This window comes from Oncorhynchus mykiss, unplaced genomic scaffold (genome assembly GCF_013265735.2).
Source record: "Oncorhynchus mykiss isolate Arlee unplaced genomic scaffold, USDA_OmykA_1.1 un_scaffold_335, whole genome shotgun sequence".
Lineage (NCBI taxonomy): Eukaryota > Metazoa > Chordata > Actinopteri > Salmoniformes > Salmonidae > Oncorhynchus > Oncorhynchus mykiss.
In genome coordinates this window covers 3,593-30,255 of record NW_023493783.1, presented here as the reverse complement: position 1 = coordinate 30,255, position 26,663 = coordinate 3,593, and the positions used below count along the sequence as shown (strand labels likewise).

At 43.2% G+C, this 26,663-nt stretch overlaps 1 protein-coding gene and 1 pseudogene across 4 annotated transcripts; one reads left to right on the top strand and one right to left on the bottom strand.

Moving 5' to 3' along the window:
• The first annotated feature begins 2,671 nt into the window (after nt 1-2,671).
• On the top strand, nt 2,672-7,509 carry LOC118951904 (annotated as a pseudogene).
• Nucleotides 7,510-11,340: 3,831 nt separating this feature from the next.
• On the bottom strand, nt 11,341-25,018 carry LOC118936351 (phospholipase A2 inhibitor subunit gamma B-like). Of its 4 annotated transcripts, none has more exons than XM_036973849.1 (6): nt 24,774-25,018; nt 23,888-24,020; nt 23,633-23,686; nt 23,271-23,435; nt 18,100-18,222; nt 11,341-11,857 (listed from the first exon to the last, which is right to left on the bottom strand). In XM_036973849.1, the coding sequence occupies exons 2-6, from the start codon at nt 23,934-23,936 to the stop codon at nt 11,631-11,633; spliced, it is 618 nt and encodes a 205-aa protein (XP_036829744.1). In that variant the 5' UTR covers nt 23,937-24,020; nt 24,774-25,018; the 3' UTR covers nt 11,341-11,630. The 4 variants fall into 4 exon arrangements, with proteins under 4 accessions (XP_036829744.1, XP_036829743.1, XP_036829741.1 ...); XM_036973848.1 differs by having other exon boundaries at nt 23,888-24,039; nt 24,774-25,015; XM_036973846.1 differs by having other exon boundaries at nt 23,633-23,743; nt 23,888-24,039; nt 24,774-24,914.
• Nucleotides 25,019-26,663: the final 1,645 nt, after the last annotated feature.

Here is a 26,663-nt window from a genome sequence, read left to right as displayed (position 1 = left end):
GGTAAGGCTGACCGAGACCCCCAGACGGGCCTTCCAGACCCTTGACGTGAACTGGGGACCCCGATCAGACACTATATCCTCAGGCACCCCATAGTGCCGGAAGACGTGTGTTAACAGGGCCTCCGCAGTTTGTAAGGCCGTAGGGAGACCCGGGCAAAGGGAGGAGACAACTTCGAAAAACGGTCCACAACGACCAGGATCGTGGTGTTACCCTGTGAAGGTGGAAGATCAGTTAAGAAATCCACCTACAGGTGCGACCATGGCCGTTGTGGAACGGGTAAGGGTTGTAACTTACCTCTGGGCAGGTGTCTAGGATCCTTGCACTGGGCGCACACTGAGCAGGAGGAAACATAAATCCTCACGTCCTTAGCTAAAGTGGGCCACCAGTACCTCCCAACAAGACAACGCACTGTCCGACCAATCCCAGGATGAACAGAGGAGGGTGAGGTGTGGGCCCAATAGATCAGTCGGTCGCGGACAGCAGACTGAATGTACAGACACCCAGCTGGACACTGAGGGGGAGAGGACTCTGCACGTGACGCCCGCTCAATGTCCGCTTCCAACTCCCACACTACCGGCGCCACCAAACAAGAGGCTGGGAGTATGGGAGTGGGATCCGTGGACCGCTCCTCTGTGTCATACAGCCGGGACAGTGCGTCTGCCTTCACGTTCTGGGAGCCTGGTCTGTAAGAGAGGGTAAACACAAAACGGGTGAAAAACATGTCCCACCTTGCCTGACGAGGATTCAGTCTACTCGCCTCCCGCATGTACTCCAGATTGTGATGATCAGTCCAGATGAGAAAAGGGTGTTTAGCACCCTCAAGCCAATGTCTCCACGCCTTCAAAGCCTTGACGACAGCCAACAACTCCCGGTCCCCCACATCATAGTTTTGCTCCGCCGGGCTGAGTTTCTTCGAAAAGAAGACACAGGGGCGGAGCTTCAGTGGCGTACCCGAGCGCTGAGAGAGCACTGCTCCTATCCAAGCTTCGGATGCGTCCACCTCCACTATGAACGGCAAAGAGGGATCCGGATGGGCCAACACAGGAACCGAGGTAAACAGAGCCGTAATGGGAGCAGCAACCTGACCAAAACCCCAGATAAACCTCCGGTAGTAGTTGGAAAACCCTAAGAATCACTGCACCTCCTTTATCGTGGTGGGAGTCGGCCAATTACGCACGGCTGCAATGCGGTAACTCTTCATCTCCACTCCTGACGTGGAAATCCGATGCCCTAGGAAGGAGACGGACTGTTGGAAGAACAGGCATTTCTCAGCCTTGACGTACAGGTCATGCTCCAACAGGCGACCAAGCACTTTGCGCACCAGGGACACATGCTCGGCACGTGTAGCGGAGTATATCAGAATGTCATCGATATACACCACTACACCCTGCCCGTGCAGGTCTCTGAAAATCTTGTCTACAAATGATTGGATGACTAATAGAGTCTTCTACCCATACAGCATGAAGAGGTACTCATAATGCCCTGAGGTGGTACTAAATGCCGTCTTCCACTCGTCTCCCTTCCAAATACGCACCAGATTGTACTCACTCCTGAGATCCAGTTTAGTGAAGAAGCGCACCCCGTGCATTGACTCAATCGCCATAGCGATAAGAGGTAGCAACTATACCTCACCAGGATTTTATTGAGACCTCGATATTCAATGCGAGAGCGCAAACCTCCATCCTTCAGGTAAAATGGAGGGCTGAATGTACCCCTGACGCAGGGATTCGGAGACATATGTCTCCATAGCCACCGTCTCCGCTTGTGACAGGGGATACACGTGACTCCTGGGAAGTGCAGCGTCTGCCAGCAGATCTGTTTCACAATCCCCCCCGTCGATGGGGTGGTAATTGAGTCACCTTATTTTTACAGAAGGCGAGAGCCAATGCGGCATATTCTGGGGGAATGCGCACAGTGGAGACCTGGTCTGAACTTTTCACCGTAGTATCACCAACGGAAACACCTAAACACCTACCTGAGCACTCTCACGACCACCCCGTGAGAGACCTCTGTGGCCAAGAAACAGTGGGGTTATGACAAGCTAACCAGGGTAGGCCCAGCACCATGGAATACACAGGATAATCAATAAGAAAAATACTAATATTTTCACTGTAACCCCCCTGCGTTACCATTCTCAAAGGAGTGGTGGCCTCCCTGATAAACCCTGACCCTAATGGTGACTATCTAAGGCATGAACGGGGAAAGGCATACCCACAGGAACAATGGGGATCCCTGAACTATGAGCTAATCCTTTATTAATGAAATTCCCAGCCGCGCCTGAATCTACTAGAGCCTTATGCTGTGAACGTGGGGAAAATTCAGGAAAAGTAACAGAGACAAACATATGTGCAACAGAGGGCTCTGGATGAGAATGGTGCCTACTCACCTGGGGTGACGCCAGAGTGCCCTGCCTGCTACCTCAATTCTCAGAGGAAACAACCCCGCACCGACCAGCAGTGTGACCTCTGTGGCCACATATGGTGCACAAGCGGGAACCCCCTCCGGTCTCCCTGCGCACCGCACCTCCCAGTTTCATGGGTATCGGAGAGGGTATGCGGGAGGATGAAACAACCAGACCCCGATGGACATGTCCACCAGCTGGTCGAAGGTGAGGGTGGTGTCTCTGCAGGCCAGCTCCCGACGGACGTCCTCACGTAGACTACAGTGGTAATGATCGATCAGGGCCTTGTTGCTCCATCCAGCGCAGGCAGCCAGGGTCCTAAACTACAGTGCAAACTCCTGGGCACTCCTCATCTCCGGCCTCAGATGGTAGAGGTGCTCACCCGCCGCTCTGCCCTCGGGTGGGTGGTCGAATACTGTCCGGAAACAGCAGGTGAACTCCTCAAAATCGTCCAACTCCGCATCTCCCCCTCCACACACAGAGCTGGCCACTCCAGGGCTTTCCCGGTGAGGCACGAAACGAGGGCAAAACTCTTCTCACGGTCCGATGGAGCTGGGTGGACCGTGGCCAGGTACAGGCTTAGTTTGAGGAGAAAGGGAAGGGAACAGGAGAATCCAAACTTGGCGGAATGGAGTAGTTTAATAACTTAAAAAACATAACTCCAAAATCATAATACAAAACACGAATACTGAACATAAAACAATCTCCGACAAAGACAGGTAATGAATGGGATTGAAACCAGGTGTGTAGGAAGACAAGACAAAAACAATGGGAAAAAAATGGATCAATGATGGCTAGAAGATCGGTGATGTCGACCGCTGAGCACCGCCTGAACAAGGAGAGACTGCAACTTTGTCAGAAGTCGTGACATTAGTAATGCCTGGCCTGTGTCTATAAATTCCTGTCTGTCAAGTGAAATGATTGAGATGGTGGTTGCTTGTAGAGAATAAAGAGAATAAAGAGAATAAGTAAATGTTTTGTAAAGCTCCGGTCTAGTCTTAAATTTCGTACAGTTGACGTTCCACTCTCCGAACCCTCTAAACAGAGTGTTATATTGACATTGAAAAACATTATTTGTTTTAAATTTACATGCTTAAGTAAGCACACTTGATAGCTGGAATATACAGAGTAATATGAACATATTCAATCAAGCAAACACACTATAATAATGTAACAGGCCATCATCTGGCAAATTCCATATCAATAACATAATTTCACTCATAGTACGTCTTTCACAATACATGAAAATCATTGAACATCCTGTTGTGTTCTAATCAATGCACTATGTTTTCAGATAGTCCCGATATCATCTATGTTCCCATCAGATTATTTTGCTGATGGTGAGGCCCAGCAATTGGTGTCTTGCTGAAAATGTGTTGCATCAGTTTAGTATTTCATGCAATAGGCGTAAGTGTATCCTCAGTATGTCAGTGTACAACCTCTTCCAAGAGGTCTGGACTTATGAAGCATGGGCAGTAGTGAGCTTTCCCTGTAACAGAATATATATGTATTTTTTTAACCTTTATTTATCTAGGCAAGTCAGTTAAGAACAAATTCTTATTTACAATGACGGCCTACCCCGGTCACACCCGGACGACACTGGGCCAATTGTGCACCACCATACGGGACTCCTAATCACGGTAGGATTTGATACAGCCTGGATTCAAACCAGGGACTGTAGTAACAACTCTTACACTGAGATGCAGTGCCTTAGACCGCTGCACAACTCGGGAGCCCAACAGAACTGTCGCAAGTTGGTGCAGTTTGCCCACTTTCCCTTCAATTAATACACTGGTAGCAATGGTGGGATAATCCTCCTCTAGTCTCATATTCTAATGCTTTTGATGGACGTGTGAGGTGTGGAACTGAATGGCACAGATTTCCCCGAAAAGAGAAAGATTGCCAGTTCAAACACTGTTCTAATTACTACACAAATATCCTACACTGAAACTCGGATATACACTTATTATAATTATTCTATAGCCTAAGCCTATGTTGAGTAGGCTATGCTTCTGCTGAACACAGCTCTACTGGTATGAAACACTGTCCCTGTAGCCATACTGGGCTCAAACTTGTGATCCTCTACTTCACAACACAAGTGACCACCCTCCTTGACAACGCATCAACAGATTGCCCTGATTTAGTAATATTTTATTTGTGGTTTGTATGATTTTTTGTCTTCTTCCCCATATCAAAACTCTTTTGGTTTCCTCACAACAGACACATCTACTGAGAAACAGATACAGGTTCAACTGAACTCTCAATCTTCTCTCTACTGTTTTGCATTATATAGGCTACTTTAAGTAAGTAAGTAGCGAAGTAAATTATGTTCTTCTTTGAACACTATCTGATTTTATGATGACAGCCATTGGCACTAAATACTTGAAAGTTGTGATAAATGATTGAACATGTTATTACATTGACAGCATGTCTTTCGGCAGCTTCAGGCAACCTGTTAAGGTAGGCCTAACTGAGATTCCTGCACCAGTTTTTGGTTGGGGGACACCTTTCTCAATATTACTGTTAGTAATAACAATGTGATGTGGAGGTACGGCTACGCGAGACTACGTCTGGTGTGATCAAAATGAATTTAAAATGACCCATGTGTATCCAGTCACAGGGAGACCCTGATGGAGTCTATCAGTTCCTATAAGCCTGATTGTGAGGCTTTGTCTGAGGCTCGGGTTCTGCTGCTGGGGACTGTTGGAGTCGGCAAGTCCAGCTTCATCAGCTCTGTTCAGTCAGTCTTCACAGGAAGATTCACTAACTGTTTTGGGCATATTGTTTCCATCCTGCTCAGTAGGTGACGGCATGCACATGCACGGGCCATGGTTGGCTCTTCCCCTGCCAACTTCACCAAAAAGGTAGAGGTAAAAAAACATAAAAAGTATTTGAGTTTGTGAGAAACTGGGAATTTTGGGGCTTACATGCAAAATAAAGATGCTTGACCGGTTGAAAATATTTTGTTAAGTTGCAAAAACTATTAACCATATTTTAAACCGCATAGTCTATCCTCACACATTATTTAACAAAAAAAACTGAAATATCACATTTAGCTAAGTATTCAGACCATTTACTCTGTACTTTGTTGAAGCACCTTTGGCAGCAATTACAGGCTCGAGTCTTCTTGGGTATAATGCTACAAACTTGGCACGTCTGTATTTGGGGAGTTTCTCCCAATCTTCTCTGCAGATCCTCATAAGCTCTATTAGGTTGAATGGGGAACGTTGCTGCACAGCTTTTCAGACCCCTCTAGAGATTTTCGATCAGGTTGAAGTCGGGGCTCTGGCTAGGCCACTCAAGGACATTCAGAGACTTGTCCTGAAGCCACTCCTGCATTGTCTTGGCTGTGTGCCTAGGGTCGTTGTCCTGTTGGAAGGTGAACCTTTGCCTCAGTCTGAGGTCCTTAGCAGGTTTTCATCAAGGATCTCTCTGTACTTTTCTCTATTCAGTTTTGCCTCTGATCCTGTCTCGTCTCCCAGTCCCTGCCACTGAAAAACATCCCCACAGCATGATGCTGCCAGCCCCATGCTTCACGATAGTGATGGTGCAAGGTTTCATCCAGACGTGACGCTTGGCATTCAAGCCAAAGAGTTCAATCATGGTTTCATCAGACCAGAGAATATTGCTTCTCATTGCCTGAAAGTCTTTTGGTGACTTTTGGCAAACTCCAAGCTGGCTGTTATGTGCCTTTTACTGAGGAGCTGCTTCCTTCTGGCCCCTCTACCATAAAGGCCTGATTGGTGGAGTGATACAGAGATGGTTGTACTTCTGAAAGGTTCACCCATCTCCACAGAGGAATTCTGGAGTTCTCAGTTTGGCCAGGCAGCCAGCTCTATGAAGAGTCCTGGGTGTTCCAAACTTATTCCATTTAAGAGTGATGAAGGCCACTGTGTTCTTGGGGACCTTCAATGCTGCAGAAATGTTTTGGTACACTTCCCCAGATCTGTGCCTCGACACAATCCTGTCTCGGAGCTCTAAGGACAATTCCTTGGTTTTGGCTCTGACATGCAGTGTCAAATGTGGGACCTTATATAGACAGGTGTGTCTTTCCAAATCATGTCCAATCAATTGAATTTACCACAGGTGGACTCCAATCAAGTTGTAGAAACATCTCAAGGATGAGTAATGGAAACAGGATGCACCTGAGCTTTATTTTTTATAGATTTGCAAACATTTCTAAAAACTTGTTTTCACTTTGTCATTATGGGGTATCGTGTATAAATTGCTTTTTTATTTAATACATTTTAGAATAAGGCGGTAACATAACAAAATGTTGAAAAGGTCAAGGGGTCTGAATACTTTCCGAAGGCACTGTATAATTCTTTCTATGTCCTCTATCTCAGCTCCAGTTGTTCAACATCCGTGGGCAGAGTCCAGAGCAGCCTACTGCGCTGGTCCTGTGTGATGTCATGGGTCTGGGAGATGGGGAGACCGCTGGACTAACCCTCCATGACACTCTGGCTATCATCAAAGGCCATGCACCCGAGGGACACAAGGTACATGAGGGAGAACGGACACAAGTGCCACCGGTGTGTGTAAGACAGAGAGCAAGTATTGGGAGTCGAGTTTCGTATATCTCAGAGTTGAGCAACAGGGGCCGCAGTGTTTGCCGGTTTTTGTTCCAGTTTAGCTTTAACACACCTGATTGAACTAATCACAGTCTTCAATTTATAAAAAATTTATGAATCAGGTGAGATAGTGCTCACCCCTGAAATAAATGTCTCTGTTTTTAGTGAATATTCCAATATTCTCTCAGCTGGTTGGTTTGAATATGCAATCTAATGTTCCCATTAATCTTTTACAGTTCAGTCCTGAGCAGCCTGTGAGATCGGAGACATCAGTGACATGGGTGAGCATAGGAGGAAGTGTTTTAGCAACGGCAGTAATGGTTGTAGGAACTGTGGTCAATTCTGTCAGTCGACAGTGTGTGAAACAAATGTGTTTTGTAGGTGTGCATCAAGTGGCATTGCTGACGCAACTGGACAAGGTGTGTCAGGAAACCGACTGTGACATCACCCAGGTGTAGAAAAGCCGGGTTGTTCAGCAGACATTACTCTCAATAATTTCCCTTATTGATGTGTTAGTCAGCAATTGGAACATCTGAAATGTAAGCACCCTGTATGTAGGTCTCCTGTGAGCATCATTGTCTGACTTGAGTGTGTGTGTGTTTGGTTTTACTATCTTGGTGGGGAAAAAATAATACATATGCACACTGCTCTTTATTAAGCTTCACGTATCGGCCTCAAGACCTTCGTCAGAGCTTTTGTAATTTGCACCCTATTGTAGACATTGCTCCACCCACATCCGTTCAATGCATCGAATGAGGTTGGAGTCGAGGGAAAATAAGCAAGTGTTACGAAATATATGTATTCTAATAAAGTATGTACATAAAACATATTAAACACGTCTGTAAAACCATAATGAGGACATCGACCTATCAAGTAAGCTTTCATAAATCATTGGGTACAGAGCAAGAACAAATGTAGAGAAATCTGAAGTGGAGGCATTAATTGATGTTCACACTTACAACATAACAATAATGGGCATTTCATCATTAAGACATTTTGGGAATAATGTCTGGAGGGACCAGAAGTCCTCACAAGGATAGTAAACTAATGAACATTCAGACAAGTGGGGACATTTTGCTGGTCCCCACAATGAAAAAGTATATTTTAGGCTTAGGGGTTAGGTTTGGGTTAGGGTTAGAATTAAGGTTATAATTAGGGTTATGAGTTTGGGGTTAAGGTTAGGGTAAGGTTAGTTTAGGGTTTGGAAAAATAGGACTTAGAAATGGGGATCAATTGGTTGGTCCCCACAAGGATAGTAAAACAAATGTTTGTGTGTGTGTGTGTGTGAGTAGATGACCAAGGCTAGGGCTCTGCTTGGCATGTCCACCTGCTACATCGTGCCTGTGAAGAACTACTCATCTGAGCTGGATGTTGATGAGAACACAGACATATATATTTATTTACAAAACAATATTTGGGAGATTGGAAATGATGCAGACAATACATTGATGGAAGCTTCAATCTATCTACAATATTAAAGCTGATCTACCCCCCCCCCAAAAAAAATAAACATAAAAAAGAGAAAACATCCTTCTGCTCAGTGCTGTGTACCACATCCTGCAATATGTGGATCTCCACTCCCAGAACAATGCAGCAACAGAGCCTAAACCAGTGCTCACCAACCTTTTGAGTCAAGATCACTTTCTGAGTCAAAATGCAAACCAAGATAAAAGGTCTTTAACAAGGCTGTGAAATGCAGTGTAATAGAAATATGTATTACATGTGCTTACCATGTTTAAAAAAAACTTGTTTTCACTATTGTTAACATGTTAATTAACTTCTTGAGTCTCAGTGCAACTGTTTATGTTATATGTTTTGTGTTCTACTTGTGGCCCTGGTTGTCCTGAAAAGAAAACAAGGGCAGAGCAAGCAGATAAATGAAAGTAGTGAATTTCAGCTTGTTTTGCTGCGGTAAGATTGGTTACAATGAATCGTCATTCACAGAAGTCTTGCTTTGAGTAAAATGAATGTGTAAGAGCCATTTTGACCTGTGTACATGTTGCCTGTCTAGGGATGTTTTAACCTGTTTTGTATAATAGGGGCACTTTCACATGGGGTTATGGGCCACTGGCTACATGTGGATATAGGTACAAAGTGGCCAAGGAAGTGTTAGCTTAGCACAGGTGAGGGGCATATTCAACAGAGGCAGGGCCAACTTGTCTTGGATGAACAGGAGGAGGTGGGCTCTTCCTGTCTACAGTGGCCCATAATGCCACAGATTCCCCCAGTACTGCTGCTTATTCCGTGCACCAGTTCTGGAGTTCTATATCACCAGCCTCTAGGCGTCACTGAACTGTCTCATTACGCACACCTGATTCCAATTCCCCTGATTAGTAATTTTCAAACGTGCCCTCTGTTCACCATTGTCTTGTCACTTATTGTTCACATGTCCGTTGGTCTTGTGAGTACCTGTGCTTTGTTGTTTCGGCTTTCGTGCTGCGTGTATTGTGTACACGTTATTACGGGTCTCATCCCGTGTAGTACTGTGCAATTGTTATTACGGGTCTCATCCCCTGTAGTACTGTGCAATTGTTATTACGGGTCTCATCCCGTGTAGTACTGTGCAATTGTTTTTACGGGTCTCATCCCGTGAAGTACTGTGCAATTGTTATTACGGGTCTCATCCTGTGTAGTACTGTGCAATTGTTATTACGGGTCTCGTCCCGTGCATTGTTTACGGGTCTCGTGCCGTGCATTGTTTACAGGTCTCGTGCCGTGCATTGTTTACGGGTCTCATCCCGTGCATTGTTTACAGGTCTCGTGCCGTGTATTGTTTACAGGTCTCGTGCCGTGTATTGTTTACAGGTCTCGTGCCGTGTATTGTTTACAGGCCTCGTGCTGTGCATTGTTTACGGGTCTCGTGCCGTGCATTGTTTACGGGCCTTGTGCCGTGCATTGTTTACGGGCCTCGTGCCGTGCATTGTTTACGGGCCTCGTGCCGTGCATTGTTTACAGGCCTCGTGCCGTGCATTGTTTACGGGTCTCGTGCCGTGCATTGTTTACTTGTCTCGTCCCGTGCATTGTTTACGGGTCTCGTGCTGTGCATTGTTTACAGGTCTCGTGCTGTGTATTGTTTACGGGTCTCGTGCTGTGTATTGTTTACGGGCCTCGTGCCGTGCATTGTTTACGGGTCTCGTGCCGTGCATTGTTTACAGGTCTCGTGCCGTGCATTGTTTCCAGGTCTCGTGCTGTGCATTGTTTACAGGTCTCGTCCCGTGCATTGTTTACAGGTCTCGTCCCGTGTATTTTTTATGGGTATCGTGCCGTGCATTGTTTACGGGTCTCGTGCCGTGCATTGTTTACAGGTCTCGTGCCGTGCATTGTTTACTTGTCTCGTCCCGTGCATTGTTTACGGGTCTCGTGCTGTGCATTGTTTACAGGTCTCGTGCTGTGTATTGTTTACGGGTCTCGTGCTGTGTATTGTTTACGGGTCTCGTGCTGTGTATTGTTTACAGGTCTCGTGCTGTGTATTGTTTACGGGTCTCGTGCTGTGTATTGTTTACGGGTCTTGTGCTGTGTAATGTTTACGGCTCTCGTGCTGTGTATTGTTTGTTGGCACTCCTATATGTCCCATAAACATCTCAATTGGGTCTTTTTCCCGATTAAATCCGTCAAAGTATACCCAAAATGTTGATTTATGAAGCCCGTCTGATCCAGGAAACGGGTCTCTATCTATTTTCGCCGTAGACAATACATAGACTGGCGGATGACTTTTTTTTTGTGGTTTTTGTGAACAGTTTTCCTCTGGATTTTTACTCCTAAACACGTTCTGTTAAAGCCACAGACATGATTTAACCAGTTTTAGAGACTTCAGAGTGTTTTCTATCCACACATACTAATAATATGCATATAATATATTCCTGCCATGAGTAGCAGGACGTTGAAATGTTGCACGATTTTAAACCCCCTATTACGTATTCCTGCGCCTGTCTCCAATCAATCAATTATACACGTGACACATAAGGCCTTTGTGGAGGTAAACATGGAGGGGAATAAGGCAGCGGCTGCCACTGCTGGCATGGTGCCATTCTGTATGATCCAAGTGGAACGCTTCACGGCAGACCACACCTTCCTCTCCTTTATAGACACATCCTGTTCCCCGGCAGGTTTTCCTCTCCTCTGTAGAAGAAGTGTAGAGAGAAACTGAATCCACTAAGTCAAATAAAAAAGACTGTCTAAGTTTATTTTCTGTTTGGACGGTAGCATTCTGTATGATTAGGTTCTCCTATACACTCTGTTATTATTTGGATTTAAGAGTGTTAATTAGCTATTATCCCTATCTGTTAAAAAATCAAATAAGCATTAATTCCTAATAAAATAAAAAATATTGTGTGATTGGTTTACGTTCACAATAAGATAACACTTTATTTCCATTTTGGTAAAGTGATAGAAACTTTATTGGCATTGACAGATTATTTGTTTTAAACTTACAAGCAATCCCACTTTATCAAATATACAGAATAATATATAAGAAAGTATTTCCTCAAGCAAGCATATATAATGTCACAGGGCATCATCTGGCAAATTCCATATAAACAACAGATTTTCAATTATAGTACGTATTTCACAATACATAAAAATCATTGTACATTCTGTTGTTTTGTAATCAATGCATTATGTTGTCAGATGAGTCCCGATATGTTCATCTCTGTTTATATCAGATGAGTTTGCTGATAGTGAGGCCCAGCAGCAGAGGGACTAGGCTCAGTCTAATGGACCAGGCTGTGTTATGGGCTTTGGTTACAGTTACAGGTAAAGGGGCTGTGTTACAGGTGAATTGCACAAAGTTGATGTAACTTGAGGGCAGCAGTTGATCAATATAGTTGCACACGTTGGTAGATGTACAGCCCTGGATGTTCACCATATAATTGATTGAGCCAAGTACTGTCAAAGAGAACAACATATTTAATTTTCCGAACATCTTTCTCTCATAGAACAACTAAAATCTAATTATTTTGAATCAACAATAATACCATGAGCTCCAACAGTATTGGGACAGTGACACATTTGCTGTTTTGGCTCTGTACTCCAGTACTTTGAAATTATACAATGACTTGAGGTTAAAGCGCAAACTGTTGGCTTTAATTTGATGATATTTTCATCCATATCGGGTGAACTGTTTTAGAAAATATGTGTATTACAGTTGTCAAAAGTTTAGTATTTGGCCCCATATTCCTAGCACACAATGATTACATCAAGCTTGTTACTCTACAAACTTGTTGGATGCATTTACTGTTTGTTTTGATTGTGTTTCAAATGATTTTGTGCCTAATAGAAATGAATGGTAAATAATGTATTGTGTCATTTTGGAGTAACTTAAAAAAAAAGAAGTAATAATAGAATATGTTTCTAAACACTTCTACATTAATGTGGAGGCTACCATGAATATGGTTAATACATGAATGAATCATGAATAATTATGAGTGAAGACACGACTCTGATGCATATGGGAATATCTTTGGTTTGTCGCCATGACATTCAGAAGCTGAGCTTCGACCTTCTAAATTTGAGGAGTCAAAGAAATTGGATTTGGGTTAGGAAGTAAATCTTATACAATGTTTGACTCTGTTCCTATCAATTGATCTAATCACTTTTTGTCAAATAGAATATGTACAATATAAATTGAGGGTTCATAATAAAACATAATAATACAATTTGGGGAAATCGGGTCTAGACTTAATTTGTATTATTATTCATAATATTATCATTAAAAAGCCTAACTCAAAGATGAATGAGCTTCAAAACAACAAACAACATTTTCCTAATTCCCTCAGATTAAACTAAATTAATCGGGTGGAGTCTGCCACTAGTACAGTCAGTTTAGTCATTTCAGCTATCCCCATTGAGACTGTGTCTGTGCCTCGATCTAGGTTGGGCAAAACTAAACATGGTGGTGTTCGCCTTAGCAATCTCAATGGAATAAAGACCTCCTCCATTCCTGTCATTATAGAAAGAGATTGTGATATCTCATCTCAAAATAGGGATACTTAATGTTAGATCCTTCACTTCCAAGGAAGTTATAGTCAATGAACTAATCACTGATCATATTTTTGATGTGACTGGCCTGACTGAAACATGGCTTAAGCCTGATGAATTGATTGTGATAAATGAGGCCTCTCCTCCTGGTTACACTAGTGACCATATCCCCCACGCATCCTGCAAAGGTGGAGGTGTTGCTAACATTTACGATACCAAATTTCAATAAAAAAAATAAAAAAATGACTGCGTTTTCATCTTTTGAGCTTCTAGCCATGAAATCTATGCAGCCAATTCAATCACTTTTTATAGCTATTATTTACAGGCCTCCTGGGCCGTATACAGTGTTCCTCACTGAGTTTGCTGAATTCCTATTGGACCTTGTAGTCATGGCAGATAATATCCACATCTTTGGTGACTTTAATATTCACATGGAAAAGTCCACAGACCCACTCCAAAAGGCATTTGGAGCCATCGTCGACTCAGTGGGTTTTGTCCAACATGTCTCCGGACCTATTCAACTAGCTCTGTGGTATATAGAAAATACCCGAGCCTTGAAGCAAGCTTCCAGAAAATTGGAACGGAAATACACCAAACTGGAAGTCTTCCGATTAGCTTGAAAAGACAGTACCGTGCAGAATTGAAGAGCCCTCACTGCTGATCGATCATCCTATTTTTCCAATTTATTTGAGGAGAATAAGAACAATCCTACAATTATTTTTTATACTGTCGCAAAGCTAGCTAAAAAGCGGCATTCCCCAAGAGAGGATGGCTTTCACTTCAGCGGTGATAAATTCATGAACTTCTTTGACGAAAACATCATGATCATTAGAAAGCAAATTACGGACTCCACTTTAAATCTATTTATTTCTCCAAAGCACAGTTGTCCTGAGTCTGCACAACACTGCCAGGACCTAGGATCAAGGGAGACACTCAAGCTTTTCAAATCGTATTTCTCTTGACACATTCATGAAAATAGTCAAAACCTTCAAGCTACATACTGGACCCTATTCCGACTAAACTACTGAAAGAGCTGCTTCCTGTGCTTGGCCAACCTATGTTGAACATAATAAACGGCTCCCTATCCACCGGATGTGTACCATACTCACTAAAAGTGGCAGCAGTAAAAGCCCATCTCCCAGAAAATATTAAAAACCATTGGCCTATATCAAACATCCCATTCCTCTATAATTGTAGAAAAAGCTGTTTCCCAGCAACTCACTGTCTTCCTGAAGACTAACAATGTATACGAAACGCTTCAGTCTGGTTTTAGACCCCATCATAGCACTGAGACTGCACTCTTGAAGGTGGTAAATTACCTTTTAATGGCATCAGGCCAAAGTTCTGCATCTGTCCTCGTGCTCCTAGACCTTAGTGCTGCTTTTGATACCATCGATTGGGTGAGATTGGGAACCCAAGTTGGTCTACACGGACAAGTTCTGGCCTGGTTTAGATATTATATGTCAGAAAGTTATCAGTTTGTCTCTGTGGATGGTTTGTCCTCTGACAAATCAGCTGAAAATGTTGGTGTTCCTCAAGGTTCCGTTTTAGGACCTCTATTGTTTTCCCTATATATTTTACCTCTTGGTGATGCCATTCAGAAACATAATCTTAAATTTCTCTGCTATGTGGACGATACACAGCTGTACATTTCGATGATACATGGTGAAGCCCCAAAATTGCCCTCCCTGGAAGCCTGTGTTTCAGACATAAAGAAGTGGATGGTGGCAAATGTTTTACTTTTAAACTCAGACAAAACAGAGATGCTAGTTCTAGGTCCCAAGAAACAAAGAGATCTTATGTTGGATCTGACAATTAATCTTGATGGTTGTACAGTCATCTCAAATAAAACTGTAAAGGACCTCGGCGTTACTCTGGACCCTGATGATTCAGAAAAATGAATCCATGTCACTTCTAAATTAGACTACTGCAAAGCTCTACTATCCGGCTACCCGGATAAAGCACTAAATAAACTTCAGTTAGTGCTAAACACGGCTGCTAGAATCTTGACTAGAACCAATAAATGTGATCATATTACTTCAGCGCTAGCCTCTCTACACTGGCTTCCTGTTAAGGCTAAGGCTGATTTCAAGGTTCTATTGCTAGCCTACAAAGCATTACATGGGCTTGCTCCCATCTATCTTTCCGTTTTGGTCCTGCCGTACATACCTACATGTATGCTACAGTCACAAGACGCAGGCCTCCTTATTGTCCCTACAATTTCTAAGCAAAGAGCTGGAGGCAGGGCTTTCTCCTATAGAGCTCAATTTTTATGTTATGGTCTCCCTATCCATGTGAGAGACGCAGACTCGGTCTCGACCTTTAAGTCTTTATTGAAGACTCCTCTCTCCAGTAGGTCCTATGATTGAGTGTAGTCTGGCCCAGGTGTGTGAATGTGAACGGAAAGGCACTGGAGCGTCAAAACACCCTTGCTGTCTCTGCCTGGCCGGTTCCCCTCTCTCCACTGGGATTCTCTGCCTCTAACCCTATTACACTGGCTTACTGGTGCTCTTCCATGCCGTCCCTAGGAGGGGTGCGTCACTTGAGAGGGTTGAGTCTGACGTGATCTTCCTGTCCGGGTTGGCGCTCCCCTCGGGTTCGTGCCGTGGGGGAGATCTTCATGGGCTACTGTATACTCGGCCTTGTTTCAGGATGGTAAGTTGGTGGTTGAAGATATCCCTCTAGTGGGGTGGGGGCTGTAATTTGGCAAAGTGGGTGGGGTTATATCCTGCCTGGTTGGCCCTGTCCGGGGGTATAGTCGGACGGGGCCACAGTGTCTCCCGATGCCTCCTGTCTCAACCTCCAGTATTTATGCTGCAATAGTTTGTGTTGGGGGGCTAGGGTCAGTCTGTTAAATCTGGTGTATTTCTATTTTCTTATCTGGTGTCCTGTGTGAATTTAAGTATGCTACCTCTAATTCTCACTCTCTCTTCTCTCGGAGGACCATGCCTCAGGACGACCTGGCCTGATGACTCCTTGCTGTCCACAGTCCACCTGGTCATGCTGCTGCACCAGTTTCAACTGTTCTGCCTGCGGCAATGGAACACTGACCTGTTCACCGGATGTGCTACCTTGTCCCGGACCTGCTCTTTTCGACTTTCTCTCTCTACCACACCTGCTGTCTCTAACTCTGAATGATCAGCTATGAAAAGCCAACTGACATTTACTACTGAGGTGCTGACCTGTTCCACCCTCTACAACCACTGTGATTATTATTATTTGACCCTGCTGGTCATCTATGAATGTTTGAACATCTTGGCCATGTACTGTTATAATCTCCACCCGGCACAGCCAGAAAAGGACTGGCCACCCCTCAGAGCCTTGTTCCTCTCTAGGTTTCTTCCTAGGTTCCTGCCTTTCTAGGGAGTTTTTCCTAACCACCATGCTTCTACATCTGCATTGCTTGCTGTTCGGGGTATTAGGCTGGGTTTCTGTACAGCACGTTGTGACATCGGCTGACGTAAAAAGGGCTTTATAAATACACTGCTCAAAAAAATAAAGGGAACACTTAAAATTCCCAATGTAACTCCAAGTCAATCACACTTCTGTGAAATCAAACTGTCCAATTAGAAAGCAACACTGATTGACAATACATTTCACATGCTGTGCAAATAGAATAGACAACAGGTGGAAATTATAGGCATTTAGCAAGACACCCCCAATAAAGGAGTGGTTCTGCAGGTGGGGACCACAGACCACTTCTCAGTTCCTATGCTTCCTGGCTGATGTTTTGGTCACTTTTGAATGCTGGCGGTGCTTTCACGCTAGTGGTAGCATGAGACGGAGTCTACAACCCACACAAGTGGCTCAGGTAGAACAGCTCATCCAGGATGGCACATCAATGCGAGATGTGGCAAGAAGGTTTGCTGTGTCTGTCAGCGTAGTCTCCAGAGCATGGAGGCGCTACCTGGAGACAGGCCAGTACATAAGGAGATGTGGAGGAGGCCGTAGGAGGGCAACAACCCAGCAGCAGGACCGCTACCTCCGCCTTTGTGCAAGGAGGAGCAGGAGGAGCACTGCCAGAGCCCTGCAAAATGACCTCCAGCAGGCCACAAATGTGCATGTGTCTGCTCAAACGGTCAGAAACAGACTCCATGAGGGTGGTATGAGGGCCCAACGTCCACAGGTGGGGGTTGTGCTTACAGCCCAACACCGTGCAGGACGTTTGGCATTTGCCAGAGAACACCAAGATTGGCAAATTCGCCACTGGCACCCCGTGCTCTTCACAGATGAAAGCAGGTTCACACTGAGCACGTGACAGACGTGACAGTCTGGAGACGCCGTGGAGAACGTTCTGCTGCCTGCAACATCCTCCAGCATGACCGGTTTGGCGGTGGGTCAGTCTTTGGGGGGCCGCACAGCCCTCCATGTGCTCGCCAGAGGTAGCCTGACTGCCATTAGGTACCGAGATCAGATCCTCAGACCCCTTGTGAGACTATATGCTGGTGTGGTTGGCCCTGGGTTCCTCCTAATGCAAGACAATGCTAGACCTCATGTGGCTGGAGTTTGTCAGCAGTTCCTGCAAGAGGAAGGCATTGATGCTATGGACTGGCCCGCCTGTTCCCCAGACCTGAATCCAATTGAGCACATCTGGGACATCATGTCTCGCTCCATCCACCAACGCCACGTTGCACCACAGACTGTCCAGGAGTTGGCGGATGCTTTAGTCCAGGTCTGGGAGGAGATCCCTCAGGAGACCATCCGCCACCTCATCAGGAGCATGCCCAGGTGTTGTAGGGAGGTCATACAGGCACGTGGAGGCCACACACACTACTGAGCCTCATTTTGACTTGTTTTAAGGACATTACATCAAAGTTGGATCAGCCTGTAGTGTGGTTTTCCACTTTAATTTTGAGTGTGACTCCAAATCCAGACCTCCATGGGTGGATAAATTTGATTTCCATTGTTAATTTTTGTGTGATTTTGTTGTCAGCACATTCAACTATGTAAAAAGTATTTAATAAGAATATTTCATTCATTCAGATCTAAGATGTGTTATTTTTGTGTTCCCTTTATTTTTTTTAGCAGTGTACATTTGATTGATATAGGCTATCTCACATAGCATTTTACATTTTTTTGGGGGGGAACACCTGATCTATAGTTGCACAAATGTGATGAGTTTTTGTATCATGAACAACAAAACAAGTCACCATTGCCGCTGAAGCTCAAGCACTGGTCCTCCACCCCCAGGCAGGCCACAGTGCTGTTATGCACAACGCCTTGGAAGCTGCTGTAAGAGGTACATTGTCTTCCGTTAGCCAGTGAACTCGGGGCTGTAGGAAGAGAACGGAAATGTATATCAGTGGATATGCATTCTACAGTACATTCAGTGGACATAGCTAGCTCCAGGATCTAAAAATAACTATTTTCATTGGTAATGCAATGGAAACACATTCAGGAAGCATATTGTCCTGGTTCAGATAGCGGAATTGAGCCAATGACACAGTACAGTGGGGTCTGACATTGTTGACACCCTTGATACAGATAAGTAATAATGACTGAATGAAATAAATCATTTAAATAAATATTTTGTATGCAATAAAACTAGGGACATATGATTTTATACTAATAAAACTGCTCAGCGAAAGAGACTGTTTAACAAGTAATAGGTTCTTTCTCAAAAAGGTAGGGGTGAAATTGACACCCCTAAAAATTCATATACAGTGGGGCAAAAAAGTATTTAGTCAGCCACCAATTGTGCAAGTTCTCCCACTTAAAAAGATGAGAGAGGCCTGTAATTTTCATCATAGGTACACTTCAACTATGACAGACAAAATGAATAGAAAAAAATCCAGAAAATTACATTGTAGGATTTTTAATGAATTTAATTGCACAGTATGGTGGAAAATATGTATTTGGTCAATAACAAAAGTTTATCTCAATACTTTGTTATATACCCTTTGTTGGCAATGATAGAGGTCAAACGTTTTCTGTAAGTCTTCACAAGGTTTTCACACACTGTTGCTGGTATTTTGGCCCATTCCTCCATGCAGATCTCCTCTAGAGCAGTGATGTTTTGGGGCTGTTGCTGGGCAACACAGACTTTCAACTCCCTCCAAAGATTTTCTATGGGGTTGAGATCTGGAGACTGGCTAGGCCACTCCAGGACCTTGAAATGCTTCTTACGAAGCCACTCATTCGTTGCCCGGGCGGTGTGTTTGGGATCATTGTCATGCTGAAAGACCCAACCACGTTTCATCTTCAATGCCCTTGCTGATGGAAGGAGGTTTTCACTCAAAATCTCACGATACATGGCCCCATTCATTCTTTCCTTTACACGGATCAGTCGTCCTGGTCTCTTTGCAGAAAAACAGCCCCAAAGCATGATGTTTCCACCCCCATGCTTCACAGTAGGTATGGTGTTCTTTGGATGCAACTCAGCATTCTTTGTCCTCCAAACATGATGATTTGAGTTTTTACCAAAAAGTTATATTTTGGTTTCATCTGACCATATGACTTTCTCCCAATCTTCTTCTGGATCATCCAAATGCTCTCTAGCAAACTTCAGACGTGCCTGGACATGTACTGGCTTAAGCAGGGGGACACGTCTGGCACTGCAGGATTTGAGTCCCTGGCGGTGTAGTGTGTTACTGATGGTAGACTTTGTTACTTTGGTCCCAGCTCTCTGCAGGTCATTCACTAGGTCTCCCCGTGTGGTTCTGGGACAGGTGTCTTTTATACTGATAACAAGTTCAAACAGGTGCCATTAATACAGGTAACGAGTGGAGGACAGAGGAGCCTCTTAAAGAAGAAGTTACAGGTCTGTGAGAGCCAGAAATGTTACTTGTTTGTAGATGATCAAATACTTATTTTCCACCATAATTTGCAAATAAATTCATTAAAAATCCTACAATGTGATTTTCTGGATTTTCTTCTACTCATTTTGTCTGTCATAGTTGAAGTGTGCCTATGATGGAAATTACAGGTCTCTCTCATCTTTTTAAGTGGGAGAACTTGCACAATTGGTGGCTGACTAAATACTTTTTTGCCCCACTGTAAATAAAGTAGTCAAAAGTGTAGTATTTGGTCCCGTATACCTAGCACACAATGACAACATCAAGCTTGTGACTGAATGCCTTTGCAGTTCTTTGTTTGTGTTTCAGATTATTGTAATGTATTGTGTCATTTTGGTGTCACTTTTATTGTAAATAAGAATAGAATATGTTTCTGAACACTTCTACATTCATGTCGATGCTACCATGATTACGGCTAATGCTGAATGAACCTTGAATAATGCTGAGTGAGAAAGTTAGAGGGTGAAATATCATACCCCTCTGTTATTGGTAATGGAAAGTTTAGAATGTCTTGGCGGCAAGATCTTTTAATTTATTTGACCTTTATTTCACTAGGCAAGTCAGTTAAGAACAAATTCTTATTTTACAATGACGGCCTACTCCGGCCAAACCATCCCCTAACCCGTACGACGCTGGGTCAATTGTGCGCCGCCCTAGGGACTTCTGATCACGGCCGGTTGTGATACAGCCAGGGACCAAACCAGGGTCTGTAGTGATGCCTCTAGCACTGAGATGCAGTGCCTTAGACCGCTGCACCACTCGGGATTCATTCAGGATTATCTGTAATCATGGTAGTTAATGTAGAAGAGTTTAGAAACATATTCAATTATTATTTGTAAAAAAAGTCACTCCAAAATAACAATGCATTATTTACCACTGTTGCTTTGTCAATAATAGGGGATTGGATTCGAAAACCACTCAGTATCTGGTGTGACCACCATTTGCCCCATTCAGCGCATGCAGCGCATTTGCCTCATCTCATTCGCATAGAGTTGATCAGGCTGCTGATTGTTGCCAGTGGAATGTTGTCCCACTCCTATTCAATGGCTTTGTGAAGTTGCTGGATATTGGCGGGAACTGGAACATGCTGTCGTACGCGTCGATCCAGAGTATCCCAAACATGCTCAATGGTGACATGTTTGTTGAGTATGCAGGCCATGGAAGAACTGGGACATTTTTAGTTTCCAGGAATCATGTACAGATCCTTGCTGCATTGGGCCGTGCATTATCACGCTGAAACATGAGGTGATGGTGGCGGATGAATGTCACTACAGTGGGTCTATGGATCTCGTCACGGTATCTCTGTGCATTCAAATTGCCATCGATAAAATGCAATGGTGTTCGTTGCCCGTAGCTTATGCCTGCCCATACCATAACCCCACTGCCACCGTGGGGCACTCTGTCCACAACATTGACATCAGCAAACCGCTTGCCACACAATGCCATACACGCTGTATGCCATCTGCTCAGTACAGTTGAAACCGCGATTCATCCGTGAACAGCACACTTCTCCAGCATGCCAGTGGCCATCGAAGGTGAGCCTTTGCCCACTGAAGTTGCTTACGACGCCAAACTGCAGTCAGGTCAAGACCCTGGAGAGGACAACGAGCATGCAGATAGGCTTTCTTGAGACGGTTTCTGACAGTTTGTACAGAAATGATTTAGTTGTACAAACACAGTTTCATCAGCTGTTTGGGTGGCTGGTCTCAGACAATCCCACAGGTGAAGAAACAGGATGTGGAGGTCCTGGGCTGGCTTGGTTACACATGGTCTGCGGTTATGAGACCGGTTGGACGTACTGACAAATTCTCTAAAACGTTAGGGAAATGAACATTGAATTATTTGGCAACAGCTCTGGCAGAAATTCCTGCAGTCAGCATGCCAATTGCACGCTCCCTCAAAACTGAAGACATTTGTGGCATTGTGTTGTGTGACAAAACATTTTAGAGTGGCCTTTTAATGTCCCCAGCACAAGGTGCACCTGTGTAATGATCATGCTGTTTAATCAGCTTCTTGATATGCCACACCTGTCAGGTTAATGGATTATCTTGGTAAAGAAGAAATGCTCATTAACAGGGATGTAAACAAATTTGCTCACAACATTTTAGAGAAATCATGAAACGTGGGACCAGCACTTGACATGTTGCGTATAAATTTTTGTTCAGAGTAATCAATATATGATCTTGCGAGACAGTGATTCAGCTTTGATCTAACTTTACTTAACAAGCACCATTGTGAGAAGTGGTAATCTTCTATTTGTAATAATAATAATACGTGATGAGTAGGTCTATAAGGCGTAGGTTCTACAAGGACAAAAAAATAAACTTTGATTTGATCAGCTTGGACACATGGTTACAATATACCCTATTACAGAATAAAAGAAGACCGAGAGGTGAACTATCAATTAATATAATTTATTTGCATAGATTTTGTCATCAAATCATTTGACCAAGTAGTGAACATAAATAATTACTAAGAAGAATAGCAGGAAATTCATTTTAAAACAGCCATACAATCAATCTTTTAGCGTGGTGTATTTAGGCATCTTAATAAAATATCATCAAAATGCATTATTACCTCCAACTTGGCCTAATTCCCATTTTCAATCCCCCATACCATGGTAGACTGGGACCTGTGTCTCAACCAATAGTCAATGTAGGCTAAATATCCCAAGCAGGGCTACAGCAACTTCCAGAGAGGGTCAGGCTCTTGGGCTTTGCAGGGGCCACTCTGGTTTGTGTGTCCTTGGGAGAACGTTGTCGCAGTAACCAAGTGGTCACATATAGATCTGGGTTCCATTCAGTGGTGGTCGGTCCGTTTAAGATTAGGGAGGACAATAATCTTTTTATGAGCGTGGCCTTATTTCTATTACAGCATTTTGGATGACGGTCATTCATATTCCATTCTACCAGCTCAATGTAACATCAATAGGTTTAGGCTACTATATGACACTTGCATTTTCCCTGTATCCATCATGAGGTTGTTACAACCTAGCCAATAAATGAAAGTTTACAACGTAGGTCCACAGGTCGAGAGAAACATTTGAGTAATCAAGGTGACAGACAGTGACACATTCAATACTGCCTTGCACACCCTTGCCTGCATCTAGCTGATCTAGGGTGAAATCATTAGTCCAACATTTGTAAACAAGAGGTTCTATTGGACAAATTCAGGTATCTGAATTTAGTTTGCTTCCGTTGAAGATTTTTTTTTCAACAGAATCGGCAGAATGAATACATCCCTGATCATACGCAAACACAGTTCACTTTCATATTAGCCACATACAAACAGCATGATCACTTGGAGGGAGGGGGGGGGGGGGGGGGGGGGCGCTATGGGATTTAGTTAAGATGCTCTAAAGAGGTAGGGTTTCAGACATTTTCTGAAGATGGGCATGGATGCTGTCCAGATATGTAAGAAACACACTCGGATCATATATTTCTTCAAACTATGACAATTGAAATCAGGACATCAAATACATTGTTGAAAACCACATTTAATTTAAGTAAAGGACACAAGTCTCTTACCAGACAGAGTTTCCTTGTTGCACCCATTGGTGTTACAGCAGAGCTGGTTAGAGGCAGCCCTTATGATGCCCAAGTTCCCTGACACTGTGACTTCAGTGTTAAGAGGAGTTACACAGATGGAGGATGGTGAACACATTTTGAGTACCACGGTGGTATTATCGGGACCTTCACCAGTAACAGATCCAAAACCAGAGAAGAATAGATCAATTTAGAATATAAAGAAATAATATCATAGAGCAATGAGTCAATTACACTGTAATCTTACAGGAGTGTTCAAAAGCATCCTTCATGAGGAAGCTAACAGCATAATTTAATTTGTCTTGAAGCGTTAGCATGTAGTGGACAACAAACTCTAAACACACCTTGTATGGTTCTGGTTGCAGTGAGACATCTTTCATTTGAGGATGGACAGGTAACTAAAGAAGAGTTTGTACATGCTGCATCAGTACAGTTGAAACACTGCAGCATCTCAACTGAAAAACAAGAACATTTAAACAAATGTACTGTAAAGGCCATTTAGCTATGATGAATATTTACACAGGCATTTGGGAGTGATGCAGTTAAGAAACCATTTATCTTGGTAGACACCTCTAATTGTGAGAGGTCAGTGGTGTTACCTGAGCAGAAGTGAATGCAGATGAGAGAGAGAGTCAAGATGAGCTTCATCGTGGACAGATAGACAAGCAGGTGAACAGCAGTGGTACTGTGGGCTGATCTGGGCTGGTAGACAGGCAGGTGTGCAGTGGTACTCTGGGTTGGGAAACAGGTCCTTATAAACCAGTGAGGAGGAGGAAATGTGGAGACAGAGATTGGGAGGAATGTGAAGTAAAAGTATCTTAATAGAAAATGAAGTAAAAGTGAGTCACCCAGTAAAATACTACTTGAGTAAAAGTCTAAAAGTATCTGTTTTAAAATATACTTAAGTGGTGGACAAAGTATTCAATTGTCATACTTGAAAGTAAAAAGTAAATGCTGAAACATATAAAAATGTAAAATATATAAAATTCCTTAATTTAAGCAAACTAGACGGAATTATATAAAAAAAAAAAACATTTAACAGACAGGGACACACTCCAACTCAGACATAATTTAAAAACCCAGTAAGAATGGCAACGTGTTACTTTGATACAGTACATTAATCATACCATATTGTTGTCTTGAGTGAGCATTTGTATTCTAACACCTGACTACTTTTAGGTGTCAAGGAAAACATATGGGAGTAAAACGTACATATTTTGCTTAGGAATGTAGTGGAGTAAAAGTTAAAGTTGTCAACAATATAAATAGTAAAGTACATACAGATACCCCAAAGAACTGCGTAACTAGTTCTTTCAAGTATTCTTACACCACTGGCTGAAGGATGGACATGCAGATAGTGGAAAGAGGACATGAGAGAATGCCAGAAAGATGGAAAGCAATTCTAACAGAACCACAAAAAAATGCTAAAGAAGGGAAATGTTATGATTTATGATCAATAGATTTTAAACATTAAATACAACTCACCAATATCTTGCATTAAATGAAAATGCTCTATGATGGTTTCGAAAAAGACAGACAAACACCCAACGAGGCAGGAAGTAACAGGCGTATTTCAGTGGTGGCACTTTTATTTAACAAGAGAGGGGGATGTAGAAACTCATGTTGCGTTCATAACTAGTGGTAAAATTGGAAAATGTGCGAACAAGCTGTGTCTACCATAAACTAAAAGTACAGTTATCATGCCCGTAAACAAATAATAGTGTTCAAAAACCATATTAATAGATTGTGTTTATAAATGATGTTTTGTTGCATTTAGGTGCCAGAAAAGCTGTGATGCTAGATTTCAGCATGTGGGAGAAGGCGGATCTCAGAGAGATCCCATTAGTAATTTGCAGTTGGAGGGGCGTGTACTTTCATGTAAGACAGTTTCAAGGTGTGACAGCTGGTGTGCAGGTTAGCTACAGTACACGTGGTTTGGCTGCATTACAAGTTAAAATGCTCTGCAATAACAAAAATGCTCCAATAATCTATCGTACTGTACAACCATGGTGAATTGAAGTCTGTAAAGGAACACTCAACCCACCTATGAACATACCGTACCTTCAAAGGTAAAAGATAGATGCATAGGGGTTTAATTAATCCATAGAGTGGATGAACCTAACTGGACCTAGTGATTCTGCTAATAAACACCAACTCTTAGAAAAGCAGCTAGAAAAAAATAACATATCAGTTATATCACCAGGTCATAGCAACAAGTTCCCATTTTGTTTTATACAGACTGACAAATCCAATTCTTTATTTTACAGTTCATGTGTGGTAAGAGTTAAACCAATGCAAAACCACTCAGCTGACAGACAATGCAGACTCCAGAGGCAGGAAGTGAGTGGTTGAACACAGGAAGGTTAAAAGAGAGATCAGATCCGCTTTCAGCCTTAGACCACATCCTGTTATGTGCTCCACTGGCTTGTACAAACACAACACCAGAAACGACTGTGTAACCATAGAGATAGATACAGAATTTATCCATATGCTTAAAACCTACTAACAGCTGCACTTTGTGGTCTATCTATAACCACTAAAATGTATTTTAATTTAATTTGAGTGATTATGTTGTGGGAGGCCTTGGTAGTCCATTTGTAATGCAGAATTTAATTAAGTTATTATTTCCAAAGACTTTGTCACATTCCAACGAAGCCCTTTTCTCAGAGTATGCCCTTTTCACAACCACACACAGAACATGGGGAGTAGTATTTCAGTGAATAGGTAATTAGGTACATTAATAATCATGTGATGAGCCTGATGTGAACTAGCCTGGTCTCAGATCTGTTCGTGCTGTCTCACCCAACTTCTGTGGTCATTGTCAACCACACAGCCTAAAACAGATCTGGGCCCAGGCTAGATGTGAACTGTACCCGAGGCTGCAATACCTTTGACTGAAGGGTGAGGTAACTTCAGATAAATGAAAAAAATCTATATGTAACACATTTCCTTCTGTTCCGTTGAGCAAATTATCATTGTATGCCTTTTCTCTCTCCATCTTCAAACACAAACAGCGCATTTTAAAAGATTATAGTTCAAGAAGAACAGATAGTATCAACAATCTTTTGAAATGAAATATGCATTGAGTCAGTCTGCATATGTCAACCTTGGTTTGGTGTTTGTAGCTTCAAGAGCCGTGCCAAATCCAAATACTTCCCATTGTAGCCTGGAGCGTTTATGCAAGGGTTTCCCAAACTCGGTCCTCGGGGCCCCAAGGGGTGCACGTTTAGTTATTTGCCCTAGCACTACACAGCCAATTCAAGTCATCAACTATTCATCAAGCTTTGCTCAATTGAATCTGTTGTGTACGGCAAAAAAACTAAACATGCACCCCCTTGGGGTCCGAGAACCGAGTTTGGGATATGCTGGTTAATG

What these genes read in the sequence shown, in the direction of transcription:
- LOC118936351 (XM_036973846.1), bottom strand. Translation starts at nt 23,936, where the DNA reads ATGAAGCTCATCTTGACTCTCTCTCTCATCTGCATTCACTTCTGCTCA. An exon ending in CTGCATTCACTTCTGCTCAG is followed by an intron (nt 23,744 to 23,887) that starts GTAACACCACTG and finishes CTTGTTTTTCAG; the next exon opens with TTGAGATGCTGCAGTGTTTC. An exon ending in CTTGAGCTTCAGCGGCAATG is followed by an intron (nt 11,858 to 18,099) that starts GTGACTTGTTTT and finishes TCTCTTTGACAG; the next exon opens with TACTTGGCTCAATCAATTAT.